The sequence below is a fragment of the Nerophis ophidion genome, linkage group LG10, assembly GCF_033978795.1.
Source record: "Nerophis ophidion isolate RoL-2023_Sa linkage group LG10, RoL_Noph_v1.0, whole genome shotgun sequence".
Classification (NCBI taxonomy): domain Eukaryota; kingdom Metazoa; phylum Chordata; class Actinopteri; order Syngnathiformes; family Syngnathidae; genus Nerophis; species Nerophis ophidion.
In genome coordinates this window covers 41,123,403-41,149,365 of record NC_084620.1, presented here as the reverse complement: position 1 = coordinate 41,149,365, position 25,963 = coordinate 41,123,403, and the positions used below count along the sequence as shown (strand labels likewise).

Here is a 25,963-nt window from a genome sequence, read left to right as displayed (position 1 = left end):
TGATGTTATTGACTTATTGGGGTGCTAATCGGGCATATTTGGTCAGTGCATGACTGCAAGCTAATCCATGTCAACATGTTATTTAGGCTACCTGTATGTACATATTGCATCATTATCCCTTGTTTGTAGGTATATTTGAGTTCATTCAATTTCTTTTACTTATGTCCTCTGTGTATTTAGTTTATTTTTCATGTTTCATGGCACATTATCTGTATGTAATATTGGCTGCATTTCCAGACCAGCTGGCAAAGATTGTAATAAATCCATTAGAAGACAGCCTGTCATTTCCTTTAACTTGGACACACTCGTCTATACCTTTGGCCATTCAAAAACAGTAATTTCCAGGAGTTATCTCACCCTCTGAGAAGCTTTAATAATATTTCTCAGTGTTGTAAAAACGTGTTGAATAAATAATACATTTAAACATTTCTGTCAACAAAGATTTGCGTCAGCCTGTGACACAGTCATTTTGATAGTAGGCTAATATACCTAGTTAGCCACTGACATCATGTGTTGCCATCAATGTAACACTTATATTGTGTAAATTTTTGTGGCTCCAGATCGATTACTTTTTGGTATTTGTGGTCCAATATGGCACTTTCAACACTTTGAGTTGACAACCCCTGGGTTAAAGCAGGACAGCCATACAAGAACCCCTGACCCCCAGCTCTCTCACTTAGTTTTTCACTCTTAACATTGAAGCAAATACACTTTTTTGCTGACAAGTACCTTGAGTGCCTGTAGTCTGGCCTGCTCCTCTTCCAGGGCCAGCTGCTTCTCCTTCTCATCCATGCGGGTGAAGGACAGGCCGGTGGAGGAGAGAGACGAGACGGCGCTGGACAGAGTGGACGCTCTGCAAGACAAGTGATGGATAAGCACTGCAGCACTTTTCTTGCCATCGTTGAAATGTTTACCTAGTGTCTGCATTAAGTTCCTTGGTCTTCTTGCCTTCCAGGGAGGCCAGGTGCTGCTCCAGAGCCTCCAGGAGGCTGCTGGGGGCCTTGGGACATAAGGACAGGAAGAATGTAGACAATTAGAAGAAGTACATTGAATAATCAAGTCAACTTTTCTAACAATAAGATCCTGCTTAGAGAGTAACACACATCACCCGCAGTTAGTTGGTCTCAAAGGAGTGCTCAGGCACCAACAGGTAGCCATGGCAACATGCAGCCAATATTCACACAGCGAGTCAAGAAGCAACAAAAAGCTTTGAAACTAAGAGCAAGAAGAGGAGAGGTCATGCGGTTCCTTTAATTTTTTAATTCACTGTTTCTCGTCTTCTTCGGAGAAGTGAAGTAGCATCATCCTTTTTTAAGTGCCTGTACAGCTCTAATTTGTGCTTTTGTTCAAATCTAAATTTTAGCTCTAAAATGCTTGCTTGTATTTTATTTATTTAGCCTTTATTTAACCAGGTAAAATCCCATTTAGGTGCTTGGAGGTATGTATAGTTGCTGAGTAGGCTATATGGGGATTGTTGCTAAGCTACCTCTACGCCAACACTGTCCATTCCTCTATCCATTTTCTACCGCTTGTTCCTCTCTGGGTCGCAGGGAGGCTGGAGCCTAATTTAGTTAATTTATGTCCATGTTGACATTTATTCACCTTGTGCTAGTTAGGAGCTTCATATAAGGACATACACAAAGGAAACAGCAACATTCTACAGACAAATCAATAGTTCAGATCCACTTCATGGCTTGTTGTAGCGCAAATTCTCCTACAGCCAAAATATGACAATGTCACCGTCCACAAGAATGCGGAGTGTTTTCTTGGCAGGGTTGCGCGCGCACACACACACACACACATCTGGAAGTATTTTGTCTAGTGAATGCTTTTCACCGGGCTAGACAGTAGTTAGCTTGGTGAAGAATACCTTTAAGCAGAGTCAATATTTTGTGACACACACACACACACAAACGCACACGCACGCACGCACGCACACACACACACACACACACACACACACACACACACACACACACACACACACACACACACACACACACACACACACACACACACACACACACACACACACACACACACACACACACACACACACACACACACACACACACACACACACACACACACCGAGAGTGAAAGGTGTGCGTTGCTATTAATCATTCATGATACAAAGTTTCGGGACATGAGCCATCGTCTAGTTCCCCACTCACGCATGTCTTTATTCTGCACAGTAGGATTACAATGTAAATCTTGGGTCAGTGGCAATTAAAGCAACTGTGGAAGCAGATGATGGCGTTCGTGACAGAAATGAGATCAACAACATGACGGAAGGGTAGAATTCCAATGAGGCAGTGGGACCCTGAGTAAGGAGTCATGCATATCAAGACAGTCTGGCGTGGTGAGTCCTCATTTTCTATTCATAAGGTTTTAAGGCCTTTTCTCTGTCACGCCGGTCTTGCTCGCCAGAGAGCAAAAAGCAATCGGTACCAGCTCGACAGACATACGCGCTGGAAACAAGCTGTGCATGCGGTCTGGGTGTGAGATAGTATTTAGGAAAAGATTGGTCTTCATGCAGTGGTGTCTACACGAGTGGGAAGGAACGGGGACGCAACACAATATGCAACCCACCACCTACAATGTAAGTTCCTTTTGTTTTCTGCGACAAAGGAGGAAGAAGAAAACACAATTTGTGACGGCCATGCCGAGTTTGTCTATTGTGGGCCAATATACATATTTTTTTTTTACCAGGTTTTATTTTTGAGCAAAGGAAGATATGACTTTTGCATGACAAAGCACGTTCCTCGTGTAGTTAGTACCGCTTTAACCCGTGCAACCTGCAGGTGGTAATGGTGCAGTGTTACACTGTGCCTTCTACCCAATCTAGAATGAACCTTTAATTGCGAAAAAGAAAATGCAGGATGAATCCAAAAAAGTGGGAGCTTCCCTAATTACTACCAGCAAGTTTAAATTGTAAAATAACGAAAAACCAAGTGGCGCACAGGAGTGGCCTGCTAGCAGTTATGCATGTCTAATATCGATGCCAGAAGACTGAAATAGCCAGACACAAATATATGTTATCGTAATAAATTAATTGGTATGCATGTGCTTTGCTTGATATAAATATACACAATAAACTCAATGTTTAACTGGTGCAATAAATATCCTGCTTTAATGAAAAACTAAAATAAAATTGCCACAACTTGACAAGCAACAAAGTTATGTAAGACTACTGCCACTGCTTTTTATTTCAACTTTACCACTTTTAATATATATATATTTTTTATGATTGGTCACCAAACCAAGCAGCACATTCTGAATATCAAAAATAAAAGTGAATAAAGAGGTTTCAAATCGGAGTCTTATTTAGTAAGGAATAATAAAGACAAGTCACACTCAATGTGGCCTCAATGACACAGCAATCATGTGGTCCATAACCAAAATGATAACACAAAACACAAATATTATTAAATTAATATTTGTTTGCGGCATGTCGTTGTATGTTAAACTTAGCCTTTATGTAATAGTTTGGCTTTTGGATCGGACAGATGTGGTTATATTTATATATCATACAGTTAATTACAGTGAATCTAAAAAATACAATGTATATATTTGTACACAAAAATATACTGCACATGGGTACGAGAAGTATTCAGACCCGGTTAAATTGTTCACTCTTTGTTTCATTACAGTCATTTGCTAAAATCAAAAATCTTCATTCTATTTCTCATTAGTGTATACCATCTTGACAGAAAAAACAGAAATGTGAATTTTTTTGCAAGCTTATTATAAATTAAAAACTCAAAAATCTCATGTCCACAGGTTTACACATATAATCTGATCCAGTAAATTTGGCCAGTATTACATCAATACCAATCCTGAAAATCCGCTCAGACCATCCCTCGTGGAGAGTGAAAAATAGAGCTGCTTGTGAAGGAGGAAAATGCAATCAGAATTTAAATAATGTGTGAGTATGGATGGAAACATGAGTGTTGGCAGAGAAGAAAAGTAAGAGAAGGAGAGGTGAAGAACAAGAGTAAGAGGAGAAGGTGGTGAGATGCACACTGACCTGTGAAAGATCTGGGATGTCACCCTGATCTATTCCAACTTCCTGTTGTGGAAAACAAAAAAAAAGGGAGGAAGGTGGGTGGGAAAAAAATTTAGAAAAAAAAGGAAGGGCAGGTACCACGTGAGAAAGGAAACATGGGATTCGTTAATTCATGCGCTAACGAAAACAAGGAAACGTGTGACACTGAGCGGTGATAACAAATGTGCGTGACCAATGTGGTGTGAGGGATGAAGCGACATAAATGAATTGTATGGTGACAACACATTGATTAAGAAAACGCCAAATCCATCGCCAAGAAGACTAACAGCTCGGACACATAACGCTCGTGTGCACACGTCGACTCACTGGACACAGATAAAGAACATTAGGTCAAGGACGATTGAACAATCACCATCGTGGCCTCTAGTTCTGCCTCACACCATCCGGTGCACCTTCCAAAGCGGCTGCTACATCTAGAAAAGTAAAAACTTAAGCTCTGATTTCACGCTGCATGATTTTACAGCAAAGACAAGGAAGATTAATGTGGTGCTTAATGGAATTCATTTTCTAGTTGACCAAACGCTGTTTTTACGAATTAAAATAATCATCTACTTGTTAATATTCAAAACACTTTTTCAGTGTTTTATTGCTGCACAAAGGGATTTTCATATTCCCTGAGGGACAATGTTACCCAGAAAACACAATTTGCAATTTGGAAGAAATTACTTGTTTATGCTTAAAAGTAGATTAATATTTATATATATATATTTAAATCCTCTATTATTAGTAATAATGTGTTAACAGTGAATTATTCAGGGAGCTCCTTGAAAACTAATTAGAAGGAGACAATGGGACTTAATTTGGTTTGTTTGAGCGCACACGGATGGAAGGGCTGTTGTTCTGCTGCTGATGTTACGACAGCCGACTCGCACTGTTTCACGTCTGTTTGAAACAAATGAGAGGAAAGAGAGGAATAACATGTGCGCACTGGGTAAAGGAAGGTCGCATGGGTATCCATACTTGTCAGGAAGACGAAGCGCAAAAATCAGGCCATTGATATACTTTGTGAGTGTGAGTGTGTGTGTGTGTGTGTGTGTGTGTGTGTGTGTGTGTGTGTGTGTGTGCATGCTTGAGTGTGTATTCATACCTCTGCAACTTTCAGAAACTCTGACAGCTTTGTCATCCTGTAAAGAAACTTCTTGTAGATGTCCAGAGCATCTTTGCACTGGTTCTTCTTCATGTCAAAGTATTTCTCTTCAACAGCCAGAGGAAGATGATGGGAGTGAGGGATGCATCCAAAAAAAGACATGACGTCAAGTGAATGCTTTTTGAAACCAATACTGCTGTCATGACAACTGCTGTGTGAGTGCCACTGCAACATGCCACCCCCCTCTCATCTGCCTCACTGGTATGATGAATATCAAGAGCTCTTAAGTGAAGGTGAGTGTGGTACCCAAGAGGTTGATGACCCCTTCGTTGTAAGCAGCAAACAGCCTGATGGAGTCTTTGAAGAGCAGCATGAAGGCGGAGTTGATCACACCGTTTGTGAGTTCATTAGGGTTAGCCTGCAGAGCGGAGGTGGTCAACATGAATTTCCAATATAAGCTTTCTTGCACGTACGCACGCGCACAGTACCTGGAAGTCTAGCAGTGCATCAAGCTGGTTCTGAATTATGGGCAGCGTCTTAATCAGCTTTTCTGTGTTCATAGTCCGCATCACACCATCAGTCCTGCACAATGACAAACCCCACACCCGAGGAATTGTTGTGGGACACTCAGATTCCAAATAAGAAATACACACATAAAAGGGATACATAAGGAAGAGCATTTTCCCATTGATGGTGCTTGCAACTGATTTTCGGATAATGAGATTCTGATACAAATGATCCCCTCAATGATGAAAATTGTTTTATTTTGTTTAATAATGGGCATTTAATAGCTCACATAGTCACATTGGAGTTGCAATTCATTTAAAGAGCTCAGGTAAATCTTTAACTACAGGTTGCAGATGATTAACTGAGCTTGGCAAAACCGCTTGCATAAAAACTGTGAAATGAGGAGAGAAAAACTGCTAAAATGTCAAGTTTGTGCATGGCCTGCCTACCCCCTCTTCATCTTGGTGAAATCCACAGCCACCAGCCTGTAGGACATTGCCTTTTCATTCAGGTAACGGCTGTATCTCCTGATGAAGGTTGACATGTCATAACCTGGGAGAGAAGAATGGAAGAGCAAGGAGTGTGCAGTTTCATCAATTAACTTTTATTTTTTTGTTTGTACCTTGCAGGGCTGCTTTATCCAGGAAGTTGGTTAGGTTAAAGAGGGTGTTTCTGGAGGCCAAGTACTGGATGAAACGCTGGGGATGCAAAAAAAAAAAAAAAAAAAAAAGGTTTTAAAATTGATGATCCAAATACAACATTTAAGCATGTTTTCTGCAGCCAACTAGCCTCAGTGAGGGGTTATAAATTGGAATAATGGACAAGAAAGACATAAGTTGGGCCATATTTTTTCTTCCAAAAATATCCCCCCAACCCAAAATCTCTATCCATCCAATATAGTACTTTTCCTACATGGCATTTTTAAGAGATACAGGCTCAGAAACATTGAAGACCTTGGGCTAGTGGACAGAATGTGAAAGAGACTATTACACACACCTGACAAACAGATACGTCACACCACCTTTCAGCCAAGGAAATATAATAAAGAAAAAAGTGAAATCCATTTTGTCTCAAGCCTCTTGTTATTTTAGCACTTAATGGCATGACGTCTTTTGACTACTGAGGAACACGCTATGGAACAGGTTAGCTTGCATTATTTGGCATCATGTACGCATTTAACATGGTGTTGCATTCTCTGCATCTGCCTACACAACTATGTAAGTAAAGTAAGTAGGCAAGTAAGTAAGTAAATGAAGACGATTTGTTATTTTCTACTTTACGAGCTCCGTCACAAACAAACTCTGCAACACCTTTTTCTTTATTATTCATCAAGCCTTGCCGCTCACAAGTTTACTCTGCTGTTCGGTTCCACGCAATCGTTTCACAGCTTATGGGAGGAGCAATCCAATTAATTGACCAAGTTTTTTTTTTACTTGTCTTATTATGTGCAGTAAAGTAGCATACAAGGTCTTGAACTTGGATTATGTGTAATCATTTGTATCTAGAAGTCCCCTGACAAAGTCTTTCCGTGCCGCTCATGATGAACAAAATTAAGAACATTGGACTTTCTTTTTTCCTGATCATGGTGTGTATGTACCAACAATTGTGTCAGAAAATCCCCATGTCAATTCTAAGCTAGAAACTTAAGACTCTTTTCTCGAGTCGTGCAGCCGGAACCAATACATCCATTCATCCATTTTCTACCGTTTGTCCCTCTCGTAGTTGCCTATCCCAGCTGCAGCCCTAACCCTAACGAATAAAAAAATGCACCCCCAAAAATCAGACAGTCGAAAATCAACCCACCTGAACTGTTCAACTCCTCCATTCCTGACAGCAGTGTTCACATAACATCTGTCTTCCCTCAATAAGTGTGCACAATGCAGGAAGTCTTGGCAATCCTCAGAGGACCAAGGAGCTCGGCGTTGAGCAGCTCTACTTAGCCCACTTAAAATATTCGAAAAGATTTGCCACTTCCCCAGTTCCCGATTTGGCAGCAAACATGTGCTGTCTATGTGAGGCTGATTTTGTGAGCACACGTTGACATGCAGGAATATGTGTTGGATTCAAGTTGGACTAAAAAGCATTGTAACTGTTTATAGGAGAGCATTTATTTGAGTTTATTGTCTTTTCTTTTGATGACTGCGCACCCAGGGTTTGAAGCCTCTATCCGTGGTTAAAAACGTTTTCAAAATGGCTGACCATTAATCCTAATACCGTATTTTTCGGACTATAAATCACAGTTGTTTTTTTTTATAGTTTGGACAGGGGTGCGACTTATACTCAGGAGCGACTTATGTGTGAAATTATTAACACATTACCGTAAAATATCAAATAATTTTATGTCATTCATCTAAAAGACTAGATGTATAATATTTCATCGGATTTAGCAATTAGGAGTGACATATTGTTTTGCTAAACGTATAGCACCTTTTTTCAGTGATGTACCCCCTGTGAACATTTTTTTTAACTCAAGTACCCCCTAATCAGAGCAAAGCATTTTTGGTTGAAAAAAAGAGATAAAGAAGTAAAATACAGCACTATGTCATCAGTTTCTGATTTATTAAAGTGTATAACAGTGCAAAATATTGCTCATTTGTAGTGGTCTTTCTTGAACTGTTTGGAAAAAAAGATATGAAAATAACTAAAAGCTTGTTGAAAAATAAACAAGTGATTCAATTATAAATAAAGATTTCTACACATAGAAATAATCATCAACTTAAAGTGCCCTCTTTGGGGATTGTAAAAGCGATCCATCTGGATTCATAAACTTAATTCTAAACATTTTTTCACAAAAAAAAGAGATCTTTATCATCAATATTTATGGAACTTGTCCACAAAAAAATCGAGCTGTCAACACTGAATATTGCATTGTTGCATTTATTTTCACACTTTATGAACTTACATTCATATTTTATTGAAATATTATTCAATAAAAATATTTATAAAGGATTTTTTTTAATAAAAATTTTTTATTTTTAAAATATCACATACCCCCTGGCATACCTTCAAGTACCCCGAGAGGTACGTGTACCCCCATTTGAGAACCACTGTTTTATATGTTATAGTTATTTGAATGACTCTTACCATAATATGTTACGTTAACATACCAGGCACCTTCTCAGTTGGTTATTTATGCGTCATATAACGTAAACTTATTCAGCCTGTTGTTCACTATTCTTTATTTATTTTAAATTGCCTTTCAAATGTCTATTCTTGGTGTTGTTTTTTTTTTAATACGTTTCTCCCAAAAATGCGACTTATACTCCAGTGTAACTTATATCTGTTTTTTTCCTTCTTTATTATGCATTTTCGGCAGGTGCGACTTTTATTCCACAACGAAAAATACGGTACTTGCTTTAACATACAGCAAGCTCTTTGAGCAACAAGTCTGTATTATAGAATACAATAGAATAAAAAGTACTTTATTGATCCCTGGGGGAAATTCAGCACCACAGTTCGCTCACAATAGACAATAATAATAATAAATAATATATAAAATATATAATATATGAATAGTATAAATATATTCTACATTTAAGTGCAGTCAAGAAGGAACATTACATTATCATGTAATGTTCAAGTTTGATCAACAACCCACTAAATAATGTTCAAAGAGGACCTATCATAAGGTATTGTAGGATTTTATCAATACCGATACCAATATCGATATTCATCGGTTCTAAATGTAACCGGCGTAAATACACATGTGAAAATACTACAATAGTTTATACACCACCAACATTATGTAACATATCACAACAGGGAAGTCTTTAATCAACATCCGTTTATTCAAGTCTCAAACAAGTCAACTAGGTATGCAGTTGACTTGAACATAAATGTTAGGTGTGTATTTAGTAACAACAGGAATAGTTATTTGAGTTTAGATTACACACGGACGTATTTGAATGACGGACCAAACGCCATGTTGAGTGTTGACAGCTACCGATGTATGTAACTGTGTAGTGTGTACTATAGCAATAAAAAGAACCACTGATTACTTAAATTTTTCACTTCGAGTGGACTAATATTGGCCTGTGGATTACTGGATCGCTAAGAGGAAGGTTGATGAAGCGCGGTAGCAGCGGTCAAGAGTAAAAACATGTTCAAACTGACACTAACTCCTATTAGCATGTGTGACTTTGAGGGAGTTTTGAGGAGGAATTATTTTTTTTGTTACAAACAGTGTGGCATTGCTTCCTTATTGGTGATTGTCACAAGCTGATTAATATCTACCTGTGTCTTTTTTATGTGTAGCAGCGGCACTTGAACTGAATGTGAAAAGTCATAACTACAACAGGCATGTGAATTAAAAGAATACCGAACCAATTAGGAAACTGTCCCAAAAAATACAGGTACTCTGTATACATTAGAATACCTGTATTTTATGGGACCGTTTCATATAGCTGCGATGAGTTGGCGACTTGTCCAGGGTGTACCCCGCCTTCCGCCCGATTGTTGCTGAGATAGGCTCCAGCGCCCCCCGTGACCCCAAAGGGAATAAGCGGTAGGAAATGGATGGATGGATGTATACATTAGTGTTCATATTGTTGACTAAAAATGTTTGTCTTTGTTATTGTCAACGACCTGTTTTCCTTTGACAAAATTAGGATCATAAATGAAAACAAAAGCACGTTGACTTGAACAATGATATCATTAATTGACAATTTAGTCAAGGAATAAAAACAAAACAAAAATCCTTGCACACGTGTTAAACCTTTGCACTAATTCTATACTATATATACAAACTATTTGTCCTCCCCGTGAATGCGTGGGTTCCCTCCGGGTACTCCGGCTTCCTCCCACTTCCAAAGACACGCACCTGGGGATAGGTTGATTGGCAACATTAAATTGGCCCTAGTGTGTGAATGTGAGTGTGAATGTTGTCTGTGTTGGCCCTGTGATGAGGTGGCGACTTGTCCAAGGTGTACCCCGCCTTCCGCCCGATTGTAGCTGAGATAGGCGCCAGCGCCCCCCGCAACCCCAATAGGGAATAAGCGGTAGAAAATGGATGGATGGATATACAAACTATTATACTTTCATTATTATTTATATCCCAAGTTTAATTTTCAATCAACATTAATCACAATGTTGATTCAAGAGTGATATATTTCTTCAAGACAATTGTTTTAACGTGTTTTTTAAATGTGTGAATGGAACTGGAACATTTTAAGGAATTATCCAAACTGTTCCACAGTTGAACTCCTCTAACAGAAACACATCTACTTTTTAAGCTCGTTCTTATTTTTGCTTTCTGAAAGAGAGCTGAACCTCTGAGGTCATAGGGATTCTCCCTGGTTTTGAATGTCACTTGTAGACTCCCAGGCAGCATGTGGTTATGAGCTTTGTAAGCCACAATAGTAGTATTGAAGTCAACAAGATCGTGCAGTTTTAATGTTTTTGATTTAATGAACAGAGCATTGGTATGGTCATGATCATTTGCAAAATTTACAATTCTAATCGCTTTCTTTAGAAGTAAGAATTTAGAGTTGATGTTTGATTTGTAATTGTTACCCCAGATTTCAACGCAATAATTGAGATATGGGAGTATGAACGAATTATATAACATGTTAAGAGCTTTTTGATTTACATTACAGTTTTTAATTTTATGTATTATAGCAACATTTTTTGCCGTCTTTGTCTTAAGTATATTTATGTACAGTTTCCAATTTAATTTGTCTTCTATATAGATTCCCCAAAATTTTATTGAATACACCCTTTCTATTTCCATATCATCAATTCTTATATGACGCTGTATGTTATTTTTCCTATTTCCAAAAGTTAGATATTTAGTGTTATTGAGGTTAATTGATAGTTTATTGGCATCAAACCATTGCTTTAGTATGTGAAGTTCAATCTCTACAGTCTCTAGGAGTTGGTCAAGGTCTTGCCCAGAACAGTACAGACTTGTATCACCAGCAAAAATAATACAGTTGAGTTTTTTAAAGATTTTACAAATATCATTAATATACAGTAAGAACAATTTTGGTCCCAGTACAGAACCTTGGGGTACTCCATGTGTTATAATCTTTTTATCTGAATCTAAATTGTTCACATGCACATACTGCTCTCTGCCACCAAGATAACTTTTCAACCAATCATGAGCAAGACCTCTGACACCATACCTCTGCAATTTGTTTAAAAGTAATGTGTGATCAATGGTGTCAAAGGCCTTGCTCAGGTCAATAAAAACACCAACAGCAAACTCCCTCTTATCACTTGCAGTGGTTACCTCCTCAACTAGTTCCATCGCTGCCATGGAAGTGGACCTATTCGATCGGAAACCGTATTGGTTTTCACTTAACAAGTGATGCTTATCAATAAAACTATCTAGTCTTGACACAAATAATTTTTCGAGGACTTATGAAAATTGTGAGAGTAGTTGGTTAACTGATGATTATCTCCACTTTTGAAGATGGGAATGACTTTTGCAGTTTTAATTTTCTTTGGGAAGACACCTTTTGTAAAAGAAATATTACAGATGTAAGTGAAGGGATCAGCTATAAAATCAACAGTTTCCTTGATAAGAAAAAAGTCCAAGTCACAGCAGTCTGTTGACTTCTTGTTTTTTGAGAATGTACAATTGTAGTGATTTCACTTTCATGAACGGGGGAAATAAAACAATTATTCTACATTGTTTTTAATGGTTTGTTCATTACATTTTTCACTGTTTTCAGGTTGTACAATTTCATTTGCTAGATTAGGTCCAACATTTACAAAAAAATTGTTAAAAGCATCTGTTATTCTTTTAGGGTCATTTATAGTTTGATTATTTTCTTTAAAATAGCTAGGATGTTCCTTATGTGTCATGTTTTTTTTTTAAAGATACCATTTAAAACTTTCCACGTACCCTGTATGCTATTTTTATGTTGTTCTAATAGGTTACAGTAATATGTTTGTTTGCTTTGCTTTATTATTTGTGTTAACTAAACTAAACTAATTAAAGACAGTAGAGCAGGAGCAAGGTCGCTTAAATCATGTCCACATGTTCGAACTTCAAATAATACTTATTTTAAAACAAACTACTTTTGTATTATCCCTGGTTCAATCCCAACCTAGTACCAACCTCGTCACATTCGTTGTGTCCTTGAGCAAGACAGTTCACCCTTGCTCCTGATGGGTGCTGGTTAGCGCCTTGCATGGCAGCTCCCTCTATCAGTGTGTGAATGTGTGTGTGAATGGGTAAGTGTGGAAGTAGTGTCAAAGTGCTTTGAGTACCTTTGAAGGTATAAAAGCGCTATACAAGTACAACCAATATTACCTGCCAATATAATAAGGAAAATACCTGTACAGTGCACTTTATGATGTCCTCGCCACACTGTTCAGATATTAATTGCACACATTGAATATATATATATATATATATATATATATATATATATATATATATATATATATATATATATATATATATATATATATGTATATCTCCATCCATCCATTTCCTACCGCTTATTCCCTTTCGGGGTCGCGGGGGGCGATGGCGCCTATCTCAGCTGCAATCGGGCGGAAGGCGGGGTACACCCTGGAAAAGTCACCCCCTCATCGGAGGGCCAACACAGATAGACAGACAACATTCACACTCACATTCACACACTAGGGCCACTTTAGTGTTGCCAATCAACCTATCCCCAGGTTTCATATCTTTGGAAGTGGGAAGAAGCCGGAGTACCCGGAGGGAACCCACGCATTCACGGGGAGAACATGCAAACACCACACAGAAAGATCCCGAGCCTGGGATTGAACACAGTACTGCAGGACCTTCGTATTGTGAGGCAGACGCATTAACCCCTCTGCCACCGTGAAGCCCTATATATATATATATATATATATATATATATATATATATATATATATATATATATATATATATATATACATATATATATATATCTATATATAAAACATACATGGTTCGGAAAGATATACACTTTTCAAAATGGTGCGAGACAACTGAATGAAAAAATAGAAAAACTCACACAGCTACAGACTTTATGGTATGTCGGTGTGTATTGGGTATTTCATGTATTTTTGACTGCTAGCCTCAAAACTGAAAACGATGCACAGAGCAAACAGCATTACTGTTCATCCTTCCTTGTGTATATAGCCCGCACAAATACAAATGTAAAACTCCTGCTATAGGTAAATACATGTATTACAGTACATCAAGACAAGCTGAAGCTGCTAACATAAACACACACTGTATGAGGACAATGAGGAGGAACATCACAATTCTGCTGAAAGACGTTGACTCATAAGTGTGGGTTGAATTATTTACACTACGGAGCGATGCAGCACAGCAACATGTGTTTGTCTTTTTGCAGCAAATTATCAAGGCTAATCTGACAATGATGAGGACCTGTTCTCAGTGGACACGACTGGACCAGTGTGCCAGCAAAACATGTGCAACAGTAAGTGCAATGTCAACAAAGCTGAAGTCATTACTTTAAAAAAAGGTAATGAAGCAAAACAGCTCATCGTAATCCAACTTCTATTATGTCCAGGGTGGCACAGCTACCTACCAAGACAAAAGCCTGGCATTAAACAACATGTTTTCAACACAATTTAACAGCAGTAGTAATAGATGACCAGATGCATGAAGGGAATTATATCATTCATATAAGCCATTGACCAATAATTGACTTAGACTTGAACTTAAACAGCGACATTAAGTAAATAGCATGGGATGCTTTTTCCATTCATCCATCCATCCATTTTCTATCGCTTGTACCTTTTGGAGCCGTGGGGGGTGCTGGAGCCTATTTCAGCTGCATTCGGGCTGTGGGCAGGGTACACCCTGGACAAGTCGCCACCTCATTGCAGGGCCAACACAAATAGACAGACAAAATTCACACTCACATTCACACACAATTTAGTGTTGCCAATCAACCTATTCCCAGGTGCATGTCTTTGGAGTACGGAGGAAGCCTGAGTACACGGTGGGAACCCACACAGTCAAGGGGAGAACATGTAAACTCCACACAAAAAGATCCCGAGCCCAGGATCGAAGCCAGGACTACCACCAGAAAAATTCTAAGAATGTCTAAATCAGACTTAGAAAGACTAAACCATGCCTTCATCTCTATCAGTTTAAACTAGTGTAATTACTGTAGTACATGCAGAATGATGCAGCTCGAGTCCTGACGAGAACAAGGAAATATGACAATATTAGTCCAGTTCTTATGTCACTGCACTGGCTTTCTGTTTCAGAGGGTCATAACGTCTGCACAATAAATCATCGGCTGCTCCCTCCCCTCCCTAAAGGATATATACAACTCCCGTTGCCTCAACAGAGCAAAAAGAATCACCAGACAGCACACACCCTGGCTTCCACCTGTTCGACCAGCAACCATTGGGCAGGCGCTACAGGTGCATCAGAGCCAGAACAAAGAGGCTAAGAGACAGCTTCTTTCCCAGAGCTGTCACCATGTTGAACTCTAACTTATAATAATAATAATTAACCCCTATACAATATCCTAACCTAAAACCCTACTGTGCAATACTACCTTCGAGTGCAATACGTCCAACACTGATTGTTATTTATGACACTGATTGTTATTTATTTCTTCGGTACTCTTGTCTTGTTCTGTATATTGTAAAGTATTTCTATAGTGTTTTGTTATTGTACATGATTGCTTATTATTTTTATTGGATAGTAGTCTGTTTATTTCAATTGTTAGTTTTTCCTTTATTACCTCTTGTGTTATTTATTTTTACCCCATATTTGTTCCCACTACCGCACCTTAAGTTGGAGTCCTTAATTTCGTTATATGCAAAGATAATGACAATAAAGTCCTCTCTATTCTATTCTGATTCTCAAAGAATAGACTTTAAAACAAATCTGCTTGTGTAAAAGTATTGCCATGTTTTTGTGCCAAAGTACATTTCTGACATGTTAGAACCATATGAACCATGACAGGCTCTAAGAACCTCAGGGGGTGGTCTCCTACTGGTGCTCAGTCAGGACGGAAGATGGTGAGGCTGCGTGTCAGTTTTATGCTCCTTAAGTCTGGAACAGTCTTCCAGAAGATGTGAGACAGGCCTCAGCGTTGGCAATGCTCAAATCCAGCCTGAAACACTTATTTAATTGTGCATATGGCAACTGAAAGTAACATATCTACACTCACATTTTAAATTAAATTGCAATTATTTTTATGATCTTATTTTTTTATCATTGTAATTTTCTGTAAAGGACTTTGAATTGCCTTGTGTACGAACTGGGCTCTATAAATAAACCTGCCTTGCATTTTCCTGGAACAACTTGGGGGCGGGGTGGGAGGCTACATTGGGAATTTCATTAAGTGACCACAGCCTCACATAAACATGATTTAAAATAGCAACTGTTCATTTTGGCAGTGGAGTTGGCACCGCGAGCTGATTGGATGTGGCCATTATTGCCCTTATTATCTTATTAGGAGGACAAGTACTGTATGTGACGATAAGTTCATGCATTCACTACGACTCAGTGGCCTAGTGCAGTGGTTCTCAACCTTTTTTCAGTGATGTACCCCCTGTGAACATTTTTTTTTTAATTCAAGTGCCCCCTAATCAGAGCAAAGCATTTTTGGTTGAAAAAAAGGGTTTAAAAAGTAAAATACAGAACTATGTCATCAGTTTCTGATTTATCAAGTTTGTATAACAGTGCAAAATATTGCTCATTTGTAGTGGTCTTTCTTGAACTATTTGTAAAAAAAAAGATATACAAATAACTAAAAACTTGTTGAAATATTAGTGAAGTGAATTATATTTATACAGCGCTTTTCTCAAGTGACTCAAAGCGCTTTACATAGTGACACCCAATATCTAAGTTACATTTAAACCAGTGTGGGTGGCACTGGGAGCAGGTGGGTAAAGTGTCTTGCCCAAGGACACCACGGCAGTCACTAGGATGGCACAAGCGGGAATTGAACCTGCAACTCTCAAGTTGCTGGCACGGCCACTCTACCAACCGAGCTATGCCGCCCCATCAAATATAAACAAGTGATTCAATTATAAATAAAGATTTCTACACTTAGAAATAATCATCAACTTAAAGTGCCCTCTTTGGGGATTGTAATAGAGATCCATCTGGATTCATGAACTTAATTCTAAACATTTCTTCACAAAAAAAGAAATCTTTGACATCAATATTTATGGAACATGTCCACAAAAAAATCTAGCTGTCAACACTGAATATTGCATTGTTGCATTTCTTTTCACAGTTTATGAACTTGCATTCATATTTTGTTGAAGTAATATTCAATAAATATATTTATAAAGGATTTTGATTTGTTGCTATTTTTAGAATATTTAAAAAAAATCTCACGTCCCCCTTGGCATACCATCAAGTACCCCCAGGGGTACGCGTACCACCATTTGAGAACCACTGGCCTAGTTGTTAGAGTGTCCGCCCTGAGATTGGTAGGTTGTGAGTTCAAACCCCGGCCGAGTCATACCAAAGACAATAAAAATGGGACCCATTACCTCCCTGTTTGGCACTCAGCATTAAGGGTCGGAATTGGGGGTTAAATCACCAGAAATGATTCCCGGGCGCGGCACTGCTGCTGCCCACTGCTCCCCACTGCTCCCCTCACCTCCCAGGGTGTGATCAAAGATGATGAGTCAAATGCAGAGAATAATTTCGCCACATCTACTGTGTGTGTGACAATCATTGGTACTTTAACTTTGCTTTCAGTTGAGTTGAGTTTCAAGTGGTATCTATATAAATGTATGCACATATATATGTATGTATATATGTATACATACTGTATATATATATATATATATATATATATATATATATATATATACATATATATATATATACATATGTGTATATACAGTATATGTGTATGCATACATATGTTTATATGTATATATTACAACAGCATTAGCTATTGTAACCAATAGCAATACAAAGCATTAGCTAACACTGAACATGGTGACATTCCCATCACTACAACATGAAGTGTAAATGATAAAATATTGAAATCAAGACTATGTGAACTATTCCTACCTTGTTAACTTCACTGACAACCTGAAAGTTTTGTAATCAATCAGAAGTTTCCATCTATCCATCCATTTTCTATTAATGTACCTCAAGCAGCTAAAATGCGTCAATCATGTCAAAGTATGGAGAGTGTTTTGCATATTTTCCAGTAGGCTTTTTAAGTGGGTGAAATGGAGGTGTTTTTGATTGTGTATTAGACACTTTTTAATGTCTACATACAAACCCTGTTTCCATATGAGTTGCGAAATTGTGTTAGATGTAAATGTATACGGAATACAATGATTTGCAAATCATTTTCCACCAATATTCAGTTGAATAAGCTACAAAGACAACATATTTGATGTTCAAACTGATAAAAAAAATTGTGTGCAAATAAACATTAACTTTAGAATTTGATGCCAGCAACACGTGACAAAGAAGTTGGGAAAGGTGGCAATAAATACTGATAAAGTTGAGAAATTCTTATCAGACACTTATTTGGAACGTCCCACAGGTGTGCAGGCTAATTGGGAACAGTTGGGTGCCATGATTAGGTATAAAAGCAGCTTCCATGAAATGCTAAGTAATTCACAAACAAGGATGGAGCGAGGGTCACCACTTTGTAAGCAAATTGTCGAACAGTTTTAGAACAACATTTCTCAATGAGCTATTGCAAGGAATTTAGGGATTTTACCATCTACGGTCCGTAAAATCATCAAAAGGTTCAGAGAATCTGGAGAAATCATTGCACGTAAGCGATGATATTACAGACCATTGATCTCTCAGGCGGTACTGCATCAAAAAACAGACATCAGTGTGTAAAGGATATCACCACATGGGCTCTGGAACACTTCATAAAACCACTGTCAGTAACTACAGTTGGTTGCTACATCTGTAGGTGCAAGTTAAAACTCTGCTATGCAAAGCAAAACCCATTTATTAACAACACCAAGGAAGGCCGCTGGCTTCGCTGGGCCCGAGCTCATCTAAGATGGACAGATGCAAAGGGGAAAGGTTTTTTGTGGTCTGACGAGTCCACATTTCAAATTATATTTGGAAACTTGGGACATGGTGTCCTCTGGAACAAAGAGGAAAATAACCATTCGGATTGTTATATGCAATAAGTTCAAAAGCCAGCATCTGTGATGATATGGAGGTTTATTAGTGCCCAAAGTATGGGTAACTTACACATCTGTGAAGGCACCATTAATGCTGAATGGTCCATACAGGTTTTGGAGCAACATATTTTGTCATCCAAGCAACGTTATCATGGACGCCCCTGCTTATTTCAGCAAGACAATGCCAAGCCACGTGTTTAAACAGCGTGGTTTCGTAGTAAAAGAGTGCGGGTACTTTCCAAGACCGCCTGCAGTCCAGACCTGTCTCCCATCAAAAATGTGTGGCACATTATGAATTGTAAAATATGACAGCAGAGACCCCAGACTGTTGAACGACTAAAGCTCTACATAAAACAAGAATGGGAAAGAATTACACGTTCAAATATTCAACAATTAGTTTCCTCAGTTCCCAAAAGTCTACTGAGTGTTGTTAAAAGAAAATGTGATGTAACACAGTGGTGAACATACCCTTTCCTAACTACATTGGCACGTGTTGCAGCCATGAAATTCAAAGTTAATTATTATTTGCAAAAAAAAAATTAAGTTTATGAGTTTGAACATCAAATATATTGTCTTTGTAGCGCATTCAACTGAATATAGGTTGAAAAAGATTTGCAAATCATTGTATTCCGTTTATATTTACATCCAACACAATTTCCCAACTCATATGGAAACAGGGTTTGTACTTCAGAGGGCAAGTTGTGTGTTTTTGTACTACATATATCAACATTCTGATTTGGTTTTTGATGAATTAATTGAGAAGGTTCTCTGAATTAGTATCGTAGTTTGGGGACTCTGAATTAAGCAATTATTTGGCGTACCATTAGATAGAGCCCGCATACCACAGTTTACAAACACTGCTGTATGGTGTTGTAAAAGACATTTCTTGGTATTTTTTTTTTGCCAAAATGCACATGAAAGACTCCCAGACCATAAGAAAAATATTGAATGAACTCTTTGGGGTGAATGCCTTGCATCATGTTTGAAGTAAACCAGGCACTGCTTATGACTAGGCCAATACCATCTCTTACAGTGAAGCATGGTGATGGAGCCTATCTCAGGTGCATTTGGGCCATCACAGGGCCAACACAGATAGACAGACAACATTCACACTCATATTAACACACTAGGGCCAATTTAGTGTTGCCAATCAACCTATCCCCAGGTGCATGTCTTTGGATGTGGGAGGAAGCCGAAGTACCCGGAGGGAACCCACGCAGCCACGGGGAGAACATGCAAACTCCACACAGAAAGATGACGAGCCCGGGATTGAACTCAAGACCTTCGTATTGTGAGGCACATGCACCAACCCCTGTCCCAACATGCTGCCCCATCAAACAGCTAGTTAGTAATAAATACTGAACTTACAGAATAAACACATCGTAGGGCTTAACAAAACAAAAATGTGGGCACATTAAGCTTAAGGGGGAACTGCACTTTTAAATTAATTCCATCGTTCACAAGTCATATGAGAGACAAGAACACATATGTTATTCCCTTTTTCTGTGTATTCAAAATATTGAAAAAAAGGTCATGGCGGTGGGACATATTGTGCCTGTAACACCCTCTAAAAACATCCAGAAAGCTTCAACACTTTTTATATACATGCTGTAATGTAAGTATGTATGTAATGAAGTAACAGGAACATTTATGATAAGCGTAATATTTACAGTATTTTGGTCATTTAAACATTACTAAAATTACTTTCCTGGGCACATTCATTTCACAGAGTGGATAGCAACAGTGTTTGTTCTTATGCACTAAAAGTTTCAAAAAAGAATTTATAACAGTCACTTCCAATGTCTGCACTCAGTGGGATGCCTACTGATGAGATGTTTCTCTCTTGAGCTGCTAAATTCAGAATAAAGCTCACTCCTCAAGTAAAAATATGCTTCCCAGTGATGTTACAATGGTCTGCTGCCTTTCATTAAATAACAGTCATATAGTGTCAAGTGTAGATTTTTAAAGTTATTCAACTTCCCGGCTTGGTTACAGCATCCTTCTACTATACAGGAGTGAACAATGATTCATAACCTAGAACATTTTTTTTTCTCCTAACTGAAAGGCAATACAGCAGAAGCAGCTCTAGCTTCTGCTTTATTTTATGACGGCTCACAACCAGTGTTATTTTTTAATTTAGTTTTAGTCATTGTCTTTTGGTGAAAATGTATTTAAGTCATAGCCAAATTTTAGTCATCTAAATTGATTTAGTTTTGTCTAGTTTTAGTCAACAAAATTACACAAAATTTTAGTCAGCTAAGATTAGAATACATTTAGTTGACTAAACTATAAAGTAAAAAAAATAAGGCGTCTTAAAATGTTATTTGAAAGCACCTTTATTTAGACTACCTGCAACACAGTTTTATACAAAAGTAGCATGATTATATGGTCAGTTTAGTAATTTTTTGCCCCACAAAAAAGTAAATATCTTTCAGATACTTTTTCTATTTATTTTATGATATGTCTGCTAAGCATGTGTTTTGTGAAACAGAGTTACGACGCATGACATCTTCATAATATTATGAGCGCGGTAGAACCGCTTTGGTCCACATTAAAGGTTGTTACGCCTTATGATTTAAAAATAAATACATTACTTGGGGCAGAGAAAATGACATACTAAGAAGTCCATCCATCCATTTTTCTACCGCTTGTCCCTTTTGGGGTTGCGGTGGGTGCTGAAGCTTATCTCAGCTCCATTCAGGCGGAAAACGGGGGCCAACACAGATATACAGACACCTTTTACACACACATTCACACACTAGGGCCAATTTAGTGTTGCCAATCAACCTATCCCGAGGTGAATGTCTTTGGAGGTGGGAGGAAGCCGGAGTACCCGGAGGGAACCCACGCAGTCACGGGCAGAACATGCAAATTCCACACAGAAAGACCCCATGCCCTACTACTCAGGACCTTCGTATTGTGAGGCACATGTACTAACCCCTGCTCCACTGTGCTGCCCCATACTAAGAAGTACTCATTCATCCAGGTCATTGTCATCTCAGGACTTCACTTTCTCTCAGGTGCATACATAACAATGTGGAACATGTAAATCAATAAATTTTGGTTTTGCCGTGAGAAATCCAACTTCCTCATCTCACAAAGTAAAGCATCTTATTGGCTATCCTTTGTAGCTGAGATGACCTGGATGAATGGCAACATTCATAGACATGTTTCTAAACATTTTGGGTTGGATACCCTAAAAATGGTGTGGGAATATGAAAGGTTGGCTCATAAGGTTGCAGACTACCGCAACCACCTAAGGTTTGACCTAGGATGTAGACAAAATGGCCACAAGCCTACGCCTTTGTTCTGCCATGAAAGGCCACAGGACAGACAATCCTGTTGAAAGTGCAAAAACAACTCTTGAATGAGAGTGTAAGACAAGTCAAATTTACAACTGAAAGCCACAGAGTAAAATTTGATTTGTTACTCTTCAAATTGCAAAATATCTTGCCTGAAATGTTCTGGGAAAAGGTGAAAAATTTCACAATCAAAGCTCAACTTGGACAACCACAGCAAAACTAACAAAGTTTCAAAAATTACAACTTAGTAACAACACCTCCACACCGCAAGCACTCATTAGGAGGCAGAAAACTGGGAACCCAACTGATAATGAACCACACCACAGATGGGTAACACATTTTTACAGCAGAAATCTGACCCAACCAGAAAAAGATGTATCGGCGAAAAGGTTGAACTTTGCCATGATTAAACATCAGGTTCCTACAGTTGATTTGATCACCCGTGAATTGAATGTTAATTTCTCAACCATAATTAGTCTCCAAAAGCGTTTCAGATAATTTGACACTACATCCAACCGGCCTCACAGCCGCAGACCACATGTAACAACACCATACAGGACCTCCACATCAGGAAGGTGCACCTCCATGATCGTCTGAGACCAGCCATCCGCTCAACTGCTGCAATTAACCAAACAATTTATGCACAAACTGCGAGAAACCACCACATGGAAGCTCATCTGCTTGCTCATCATTTTCATCGGGGTCTCGACCTGGCTGCACGTCCTCGTCGTAACCGAATTGAGTGGGCAAATGCTCACATTCGATGGCGTCTGGCACATTGAAGAGGTGTTCTCTTCACGGATGAATTCTAGTTTTCACTGTTCAGGGCAAAAATGGCAGACAGCGTGTGTGGCGTCGTGTGGGAGAGCAGTTTGCTAATGTCAACATTGTGAATCGAGTGGCCCATGGTGGGGCGAGGGTTATGGTATGTCCATATGTTATGGACAAGGAACACAAGTCCATTTTATTGACGGCATTTTGAATACACAGAATCTCAGGGCTACGGATCCTGAGGCCCATTGGTATGCCATTCACCCGAGATCATCACCTCATGTTGAGGCATGACAATGCACGGCCCCATGTTGCAAAGATCAGTACACAAATCCTGGAAGCTGAAAACATCACTGTAAAACACTGCATGTCAAGAAAAGCTCTTTATAAATTATCGGTATAACTTTGTATCATGTCTGTTACTGTTTGATTTTTCTACCTAATTAAACACCTGAATGAACATCCTTTCTGTCTCGTGAGTGCCTCACTGTTGTCAGGGGTTGTTTGTATATGTTGATCCAAACCCTTCTCTCCTTCACCACAGAGTTTTGTGGATTTTTCCCATTGGAATCTTTCTGTTCATCATTTGGCATACCCTTGTCTATACCAGGCAGTCTATGCCAAATGGAATGGATGTAGGTGAAGGAGAAACGCCCCCGATCTGCTCGCCTAGTTCGAAGTACCGCATTTTACGGAGTATAAGTCGCTCCGGAGTATAAGTCGCACTGGAGTATGAGTCGCATTTTTGGGAGAAATTTATTTTATAAAACCCAACACCAAGAATAGACATTTATTTGAAAGGCAATTTAAAAAAATAAATAAAGAATACTGAACAACAGGCTGAATAAGTGTACGTTATGTGACGCATAAATAACCAACTGAGAAGGTGCCAGGTATGTTAACGTAACATATTATGGTAAAAGTCATTCAAATAACTATAACCTAGAGAAGATGCTATACATTTACCAAACAATCTGTCACTCCTAATTGCTGAATCCGATGAAATCTTATACGCCTAGCCTCTTACCTGAATGAGTTAAATAATATTATTTAATATTTTACGGTAATGTGTTAATAATGTGTCACATAAATCGCTCCTGAGTATAAGTCGCATCCCCCAGCCAAACTATGAAAAAAAACAGCGACTTATAGTCCGAAACATATGGTACAGTTAAACAACTCTACCGCAGCCGCTTCTTCGACCAGCGTCGACTGCTAACCTGTACTTGTCACAAATCGCTTTCAGTTTAGTGCTGACTGTTTTTGTAATTTCTTCTTTCCAATGAGGCAATTGCTCTAATGTTCATCCAAATCTGTACCATACCAAGTCTGTACTGGTCCCAAAAAAGGTAAGAATGTCACCATACTTGAACTGGCAAGTTTCTCACTCAACACTGTTAAATATTGCTAATTTTAAATCCCAAAACAATACTTTAAAAGTACCGCTACCTAAGTTAGTCCACATATATAATTCCTTCTTGCCATTAACAGTCAAGTTTGCCTACAGTCCTAGGCCATCATGAGTATGTGTTTGCTTGAGGACAGAAACAGTTTTAAAAATGCACGTGTGGTTTGAGATCGTTTTGATACGGAGGGGCATCGGTAATGCCTACCCAAAACTGACATTTGTGCAAAGCTCATATGACACTGACACAAATGACTCCATATCAATAGGTTCTCCTCATCAATAGAAGGTACCATTTTCCTGGCCCTAGTAGGTAAGTGCCTCACTGTCATCACAATGGTCTCTGGCAAAGCTCATTAGCTCAGTAGGCAAAGCAAGTCCTGTGCAAATCCATCCATCCATCCATTTCCTACCGCTTGTCCCTTTCGGGGTTGCAGTGGGTGCTTGAGCCTATCTCAGCTGCACACGGGCGGAAGGCGGGATACACCCTCGACAAGTCACCACCTCATCACAGGGCCAACGCAGATAGACAGACAACATTCACACTCACCTTCACACACTAGGGCCAATTTAGTGTTGCCAATCAACCTATCCCCATGTGCATGTCTTTGGAGGTGGGAGGAAGCCGGAGTACCCGGAGGGAACCCACGCAGTCACAGGGAGAACATGCAAACTCCACACAGAAAAATCCAGAGCCCGGGATTGAACTTGGGACTACTCAGGACCTTCATATTGTGAGGCACATGTACTAACCCCTGCCCCACCGTGCTACCTGTGCAATTGTTGGTTGCAAAAAGCTTCTGTTTGGTGTAGAATGCACTCATGGATGGCAACTTGTTCCTAGCGGTATTTTTCACAAACACAAGGGTAAAATGTGTGTCTTGCTGACACCAGTGATTTTGCCTGTGTCCTCGCTAGACCGCCTCTATTGATGTTTTAAATGACTTTACTCGACAATTCCATGCTGTGCCAATACACACCATCCGCACTTGAACCTGGGCTCTGAATCTTTTGAAAAAGAACATCGTTCTCTTGTGTTGCAAGTTATCAATACATATATGTATTGTTGTATTTGAAACAATTCTACTATTGATTATAGAGGCAATTATTATTATTCATTATCAATAAAGCTTTTTCTATTGGTATTTGTATTAATCCATTTGTAGTGTAATGATGTTCATTGTCATTTCTGTGTTATTAATATTTACTTCACTAACTGCTTTATTTGCTATAAGTTTTGCCATCATATTTGTACATATCTTATCTGCTGATGCTTTTCTGTTGTTGTGGTTATCTCTGTCTTATTCCCCTTTTGTCCCTGCAATTTCCCCCCTCAGTCTTCCTTTTTACCTCTCTTTTTATCCCATCCTGCTCCGGTCCTGCTGCGCCAAACAATAATATAAATCCATTTAATAAAATCAGATACAAATAAGGCAACGAGAGAAGAATACGACACTTCTTCTCCAGAGCAAATATGGGCATCTACATCAAGAATATGATTTGCCTGAGTAGCTCAACAGGACAAAAAAAAGATTTACTGTTATATGTAAGAGGTACAGCAAATTCTGTCTCTGCATATGACCCATCCTTCCGATTCCTGCTGTGTTAAGATTTTGATGCCCCTGAAAACAAACTCCTATAAAAGAGCTTAATTATAACATATTGTTCAACAGCGGGGAGTTCCCAAACCACTTCTCAAAAGTCCCCATTCAATTTCTATTGAGAATCGGATGTCCAGA

The 25,963-nt window shown here is 38.8% G+C and overlaps 1 protein-coding gene across 13 annotated transcripts in view; it reads right to left on the bottom strand.

Moving 5' to 3' along the window:
• Positions 1-25,963, bottom strand: part of si:ch211-200p22.4 (phosphatidylinositol-binding clathrin assembly protein) — a 97,280-nt gene that overhangs the window by 22,156 nt on the left and 49,161 nt on the right. For 12 of the 13 annotated variants that reach the window (XM_061913782.1, XM_061913777.1, XM_061913787.1 and 9 more), the window contains exons 4-11: positions 6,286-6,361; positions 6,113-6,215; positions 5,645-5,738; positions 5,463-5,574; positions 5,157-5,263; positions 4,031-4,072; positions 915-1,000; positions 730-853 (exon numbers count right to left, since the gene is read on the bottom strand). In XM_061913782.1, coding sequence (XP_061769766.1) covers positions 730-853; positions 915-1,000; positions 4,031-4,072; positions 5,157-5,263; positions 5,463-5,574; positions 5,645-5,738; positions 6,113-6,215; positions 6,286-6,361 — 744 coding nt within the window. The remainder of the gene's footprint in view (positions 1-729; positions 854-914; positions 1,001-4,030; positions 4,073-5,156; positions 5,264-5,462; positions 5,575-5,644; positions 5,739-6,112; positions 6,216-6,285; positions 6,362-25,963) is intronic. The other variant, XM_061913785.1, reaches the window with a different exon arrangement.